Below are 7,257 nucleotides of genomic sequence, written 5' to 3'. Positions count from 1 at the left end.
CTTTCCACAGACCGTTGCTCATCCCAGTTCACAAGCGTTGTTGGCTCAGAAACTTCTGAAATTTTTCTGGCTAGAAAAGTTTATTTGGGCAAACCCCATTGCTGCTGCCCACTCCCAGGAGCCCCACACCAGACTCATGTCTAACCTGGCCATCAGCTCCTCCCACCAGTGCAGAAGTGTCCATCCCACCTCCCCTGCCGACATCAGACTTCATGCCCAGAGCTAGTTTATGTTATTTTGACAGCACACCTCTGGCCAGTTTATATCCCTTTATTCTTATGCCAGGAATAGGCTTTAGCTGAAACAACTTTCTCTGGAATTTGTGCCCTGGCGTATTTTACACAGCCAAAGAGCCTTCTCAATCCTGTTGGTCTCCTCCAGAGATAAGCTGTCCATTTCCTGCATCATCCCCGTGCCTTTCTTTGCATTTGCTCCAGTTTGAAACAGCTTTATCGAGCATGCATAGCGAGAGCCACACCTTGCAGAGGAAGCTTCACCCATGACTTGCTCAGTGACATTAATACTTCCTTACCTCTTCCATAAATATTTACCCTGCCGCACTCTGTCCCTACTTTCATGGTCTCCATTTACAGCCAGGAAGCTGAGGAGCACGGGGTTCAAATGACTCGTCCCAAAACATTTACCACCAATCAGCAGACTCACTGCAAAAGTTGTGCCTGCTGCCTCACCAGAAGAATTCACGTATGATCAAGCTATGTCTGCTCAAATGACTTTTGAACACTATTTTAGTTAGTTTCATGACATGACATCACCATTTCCACATGACTCTAAGAAGCATTTGTAACAAATTTTGAGACACACATAGGTAGCCTTAAGACATCAAACCCATTGGATTCAGGCTACACACGCACAGAAATCCTTTTCACTTCCACTACTTACCAGTACGTTTCTTCTGTCTTTCTTCCATCCTCCCAACTGTGCCTCGTGTGGCAACCTGACAAAGAAAATTAGAAAACAACCATAAGGTTAAGCCTGCCTAAGCCTTATCCTCTTCATGAAACACCTTGGGAAAACTCTGCCGCAGAGGGAAGAGCTCAGCACTGGGAAGAAACCCCATTTCTTGGCCTCGCTGGAAGCAAGGTTTTGTTCTCACTCTGCTGGTGATTAAAAACAGAAATGCAGATTCATGAGAGTTAACTTTTCCTCCAAAGCATCCAAGTCAGGAGGATTAAAGAGGGTTGGACATTGATGGAGGCTTATGCCTTAGTGGATTATCTCTATCTTAATTCCCACCTTCTTGCCTACAAACATTTCTTTGTCAAATCTGTGGAAAACAAAGCAGAATAAGTCCCCCCTACGAGATATAAAGACCACCACTTCATCCCATGGGCAAAGCCAGGCGACACAAGTCTTGCAGCCTGGGGTTGTTTCATGCTTTCACACACTTTTGAAGGAGCTGAAAGTGGAGGAGCAATATGAGTGTTCCGAACAAGGGGACAACAGGCAATGGGATTTCCCACAAGCACCTTTTACTGCAAAGGCATACAGCTGCAGCAGCACTGTATCTGTTGGCTAGGCAGCTCCCAAGCCCTCCAAATGCCCCAGCTTCTCTCACAACTACAAATCTCTCACAAACACATCCCCCTTCTGCTTCCTCCTCCAAGTCAGGGAGAGCTCTGGGAGTCCCCTGCTTCTGAGCAACACGCAGAAGCCTTGGGAAGCCCTCACAAAATTCTGATGTACAGAGAATAATTCCACCATACCAATGACAAATGAATACACTCTAGCAATAAGGCATAGGAAACTTTCCAATTAACAGGTGTGGCTCTAGCACTTTATTGACTGAAGATGACCGTAAAGATTAAAAAAAGCCAAACCAACCTTTAAATTGCTGTAAACATTCATTTATAGGTTGTTCAGGGATTCACAAGAAGAAATGGGTATGGGGAAGATTATAAAGGCATTCACCAATACGCAACTTTTGCTGTCAAATGAACTCAAGAAGTTCAGAGTTTTAAAAAAATCACCTAACTTTTCCCTGAACCTGTCAGCCAGCCCTATACACAGAAAGGGGCACTACCAGGCACAAGCAAACCTTGGTCCTGCCAGTTGAATAGGCTTCCATCCCCCATGGTCAATAAAGTTTCATTGCGACAGGAATGTAGACTCTCCACAGTTAGAAATATGAAATAACCTGCCATCTGGAGAAGCTTCTCCTTAAATTCAGGCAATCTATGTTCAGCTTGTACCCTGTGGGAAAACCTATCCCAAAGAACTTTCCATGTTTTATTATGTAACTCTGAATTTAATCATGTGTTTGCAGGATGAAGGCCAAATCCGCTACCATGTTGTGCTGGATGAGAAGCTCCTGAAGAACAACCTGCACAACGGCATGCACAGGGAGACCATGCTGGGGTTCTCCTACCAGATTGGGTTCTTCCTCCACAACAGCCAGGTACTGCTGTCTGCACTTGCTCAGAGAAACAGGTTTCCAGCTTTTTCTGAATCCAGCTTCAATTTTAAACTAACACACAGTCAAAAAGAGCTACGCACCCCACATGTGCTTCTGGGACTTAGCTGTCACTCAAATGCAAGGCCTCTTTCGGACCTGCTTAATACAAAGTCACCCTTGAAGGGATCTGCGATTGAATTTGATTTCAGTTATGCTGTTCCCATTTAGCATTGCATGTGAGAAGCTACTGCAGTGGGCGTGCATCTCTAGCAGCTACAAGCCTGCATTACAAAGCAGTCATTAATCCGACTTCCAAGAGCTATTAGAAACCTGCCTTCAATTACAAAATATTAATTCTGTTTTCTGTGGATTTACTCAACTTTCAATCTTAAGAGCTCAAAACACTTGGCAACCAGTATGAATTGCCTTTCAACACCACACAGGGGAAAATCAGGCACAACAAGACAAAGTGACATACCCAATTCTGTGGCATAGCCAAGAAGGGAACTTGGTCCTCCTTCTTCTCTGTCCCAGAGCTCCCTCAGGGCATAGGCAAAGGAGGACCAAAAGCTTCTCATCAAAGCAGTTTCAGCCCCACTGTTTGCTCTGCCCAAAGCAGAGCCTTGGAAGAAATGTCTGCTCATGGGGCTGTTGCTGATGAGGGGACAATGGGAGCATGGGGTCGCAGTGAGATGTTGAAAGTCCACCTTGAAGGAGCAGCTCCTGGGAGGTCTTCTCTGAAGCCCATCATTCCCTAGAGACAGCAAATGCAGCTTTTGGCTTGATTTAGGCTCCTTCTTCAAAACCTTTACACCCCATGGTGGAAAAAGGTGCTCTGCCAAATCCTATCACTAAGAAACTTCACCAGGCTGCGTGTCATCTCATGCCCCCCAGTTCAGTGAGGCTCTTAAATGCAGCAAAACTGGGATGGGAGCAAATGCTTGAAGTTAACGACATTCTTCGGTTTTCCTGAAGTCAGGCTTGTACATTGCTCCTTCTTTCACCCACTACTGCCGCACTTACCACAAAGCTACAGCTCCACCACTTCCTAATGGATTGTGGGTTTTTTGCAGCTATTCGTAAATGATGCGCCTATAAGCTATGCAAATGTTGCAACAGACAAAGGAATTATTCATGGTTTGGGAAGAGTCCTGGAAATCCTGAAGAACAGATGCGATACAAATGACACCATGATCACCGTAAGTGGTTCTGTTCCTACAGATGTTTAAAGGCCCATCAGAGATATCTATAGCCAAACACCACTAAAATGTACAGAATACGTGACATTTCCCAGCATTGCTGTATTTCCCAGATTTACTATATTTCCCAGTAGGGAATGCATACATTTTCCACAAAGGTTATTCCTACCAGAGTTTTAATATCTATTAAGACTGCTTTGCTCCTGCAATCAGTGTACTGAGAGCCTAGATAAAATGCGATTAGAGTAGCACAGGAATAAGCAATTCCTGAACTTTAATTTTCAGCAAACAACAGTAATGCACTATTCTAATACATGTTCTTAGCCAGGTCAATTGTTTATAAAGTAAACAAGTGAAAAAAAAACTGGAAAATAAAATATTTTCTGTAAGGAAAAATGTTTATTTTCATTCCAAGTGTAGATTACCACTGCACAAACACATGAATTCCTCGTGCCCTCTGAGTAAAGTGTTCTCCCTCTTTTCTTCCTTTTATATATGAAATACAAATGGGTTTACGTTCCTTTAAAGAATAGGATGTGGTTTCCTTAAACTGGCAGAGAAAGGTTCTCTTTGTCTTTTCTCCTGAGCGAGTCAAACAGGACAGCAAACAAGCAGGTACCTCCTTTTTTTATGGAGCATGCAACAAGGTACACAAAGAAGACAAAATGAGACTTGTGCATCGGTTAAAGCAAATTTAACAGGCATGAATTTTTGCAGCTTGATTCTTTTCCTTGGGATACAGTCCCATATTTGAGTGTATTTCACTCAAGGCTTTTCCTCTCAGCTTTGCTCTGTCAGGAACTAACCAGGCTTCGCACGTAGTCCTTTGTTTTCCCATGGAAAATTATTTTCCCTGGTATGTTCAAACACAGCAACTTACTTAAACATTCATTCAAGCCCTACTAAAAACTAAACACATATTTACCTAAACAGGAATAGTATTAAACCTTGTACGTTAGGCACAACATATACCTAAAACGTTTTGCAGAAACTGACTTTACACGTGCAAATGAGTCACACGCACATATAGCATAGGACATACACAGTGTATGAGTTTTCCATTTCCGAGCTGTTATTGCCCTTGTACCACAGGCAAACTATGTCCAAGCTCAGGATTCGTCTCTTGTTGTGCTTTCGATGGGGACGCCTTTAGGAAGCATTGCTTTAGAAGAGCAAAGCGAAGTATCTAAGAGAGCTTTCCTCCTCCTTCCCCTTGGGAGAAGGCTTCCCATGGGGTGTCCCTACAGACCTTGCTGAGCAGTCCAGCTACCCTCGACACCTTTATGGAAGTGATTATCCTGACTATACACCCCAAGGGCTAGGCTTAGAAATACAGCTGGAAATTATGCATTGCCTATTAAACAACCTGTCTGCAGCTCTATACAGACTGTTAACTACCTCCCATTTGTGTTGCTTAAGGAAAAGTGCAGAAATTGTTCGCGGCCATCAAGTTGTCCCCCAGGAACAAAAGAAACAGTAAGTATTTTATCATTAATGCTGAATTATTTTTTTTATCAAAACTGAGCATAGTTGTATTCAATCCTGGTTTTAATACAGTTGCCTCAGTTTCAACAAAAGTTATCACAGTTACTTCAGCCTGCTACATACATTGCTTACAGTGAATAGACTCAATCCACCCCGAGAGCAAGGTAGCAGAATCAAGGGCAGTTTAAGAGAGAGTTTTATCTCTAAAAGATTTGTTTCTAGTATGCATTGGAACAACTGAAGGCTCCTCAAACTGCAAAGGTTACCTCTCTACCATGCAAAACTGAGGGAGTTGAACATGGTCTGGGATATGCTTGCTGTAGGAGGAACTACAGAAGCAGCTTTGAGCCCTTCAAGTCACAGATGTACAGAAGGGCAAACTCAACCTGTCCCCAGCAATGTGCTGTGAGTTATGGGCACAAGGAGACTTGGAGACTGTAGAGACTTTGGGTGCCCAGGTCCAATGCATGAGAACCGCAAATACTTAGCAGGTCCCTGTCAAACACAATAAGGCCTAGAGTTTCTTGGCATCTAAATTTCTCTGGGAAAACCCCTCTGTTGAGATTATATAAGCATATTTTCCTTTATAATTTTTTAATTAATTATGCCAGTAATAGGATTCCAAAGCAGATCAAGTCCCATCCAGCCCATTAAAGTAACTGGCTGAAGTGCTCATGAGCAAAACTCAGACCCATTAACATTTCCTTGACAAGTAGCAGCTGGATGGATGCTTATCTCGATCTCCTAACAAGTGTACAATGAGACCACCAAGACGTCTTCTGCAAGAAATCTTTCCCAGTTGTGTTCAGGCCTGGAAGATAAAGTTTCAGCAACTGTTTTTGCAGAACTTGGTCTCTCAGTTTTCCAAGAGGAATTAGGAAGAACAGGAAATGTGTCAGGAAAAAAAAAAAAAATTTTTTTCGTCAAACTTCAGAAAAAATTTTCTTCAATTCTGAGCAAAGGCAGTATTAGACACATCTTTAAAATGCCACATGGCACAGAGTTAAATTGCTCATATGTTCTCTAGCAAAAATAATTTAGCTAATGAATTTTTATTTTGGCAAGTATTTTCTTCTTTTTCATTGTGAATGTGTGAGTGCACAGCATGCATAAAGTTAATGTCCCATTTTGTAAAACATTTGAAAGCAGCCGATCAATATTACTTAGAAGTGGAGCTATTTCTCCAATTTATGTCCAGACAGGAGGGAAAAAATATTGCATCCTCTCAGAAAACAACATGAGAATGTACACCATCCAGATTGGGTGCCAGCTAAAGTGTGCTAAAACCATCATCGTGAGTATGCCGCTTGTCACGGTAAAAGCCAGAAACCCCCATCCCTGAACTTCACCCTCCTCGTAACCCCCGCTAAACACACGCAGCACATCAAGGCGGTCCCTGACAATATATTTATAGCCCTTTTATTCTGGATGCAGCAGAGACTGGGAGGTTAAAGGCTGCTGGTGGCTGCAGCATAGGAAGGGCTGGGAGCTGATGTGACAGCAGAGGCAGCACAGGTTTGGGAAAAGCAACCCCATGCTTGTCCTTAGCAATCCCGTCCGCCCACCTTTCCCTGGGGTGGTGGAAGACACCTGGGTCCCACTTGGGGTGGCAGCTTGAGCCCCAGCACAGCAAAGAGCCTGGCCAAAGACAAGCAGTCTTGAAGTGCTGCTAAAAATCCAAATCTACAGCTCCCCTCCCCCCAGCAGCAGTCCCAAGAGACAACACCCAGCGGCCACGTGCTTGCTGCCACGCTTGCTGCCCTGACCCTAACCCTCAGCTTGGCATTTCTTGGTTTCCAGACCAGGGAGTGCTGCGCGGGTTTCTTTGGGCAGCAGTGCCAGCCCTGCCCGGGGAAAGCGGGGAATGCCTGCTTTGGAAACGGCATCTGCCTGGATGGCATCAATGGCACAGGCACCTGCGAGTGCGGAGAGGGGTTTGTCGGCACAGCCTGCGAAAACTGCATCGAAGGCAAATATGGCCGCAACTGCGATCAAGGTACTCAGCATCCCTGAGACACACAGGCATCTTTGCTAGTCTTGTCAGACATCAAAACCTTCCTCTTAGACCTTCCAACCACGTCTATTCTAGATCCTGGAGAAGTACATCGCTTTCATTGGTAATAGGCCTGTCTCAAAAACATCATTAATCCCTTTTCTTTC

The 7,257-nt window shown here is 44.1% G+C and overlaps 1 protein-coding gene across 1 annotated transcript in view; it reads left to right on the top strand.

Moving 5' to 3' along the window:
* The window catches only part of STAB2 (stabilin 2), an 89,815-nt gene that overhangs the window by 46,800 nt on the left and 35,758 nt on the right, over window positions 1-7,257 (top strand). The window contains exons 34-38 of the mRNA XM_035901474.1: window positions 2,285-2,416; window positions 3,487-3,612; window positions 5,032-5,088; window positions 6,296-6,391; window positions 6,898-7,093. Of these exons, the coding sequence (XP_035757367.1) occupies window positions 2,285-2,416; window positions 3,487-3,612; window positions 5,032-5,088; window positions 6,296-6,391; window positions 6,898-7,093 (607 nt within the window). The remainder of the gene's footprint in view (window positions 1-2,284; window positions 2,417-3,486; window positions 3,613-5,031; window positions 5,089-6,295; window positions 6,392-6,897; window positions 7,094-7,257) is intronic.

This window comes from Egretta garzetta, unplaced genomic scaffold (genome assembly GCF_000687185.1).
Source record: "Egretta garzetta isolate BGI_Z169 unplaced genomic scaffold, ASM68718v1 scaffold159, whole genome shotgun sequence".
Lineage (NCBI taxonomy): Eukaryota > Metazoa > Chordata > Aves > Pelecaniformes > Ardeidae > Egretta > Egretta garzetta.
The sequence above is the reverse complement of the archived record's forward strand: the minus strand, read 5'-3'. Positions and strand labels throughout refer to the sequence as shown.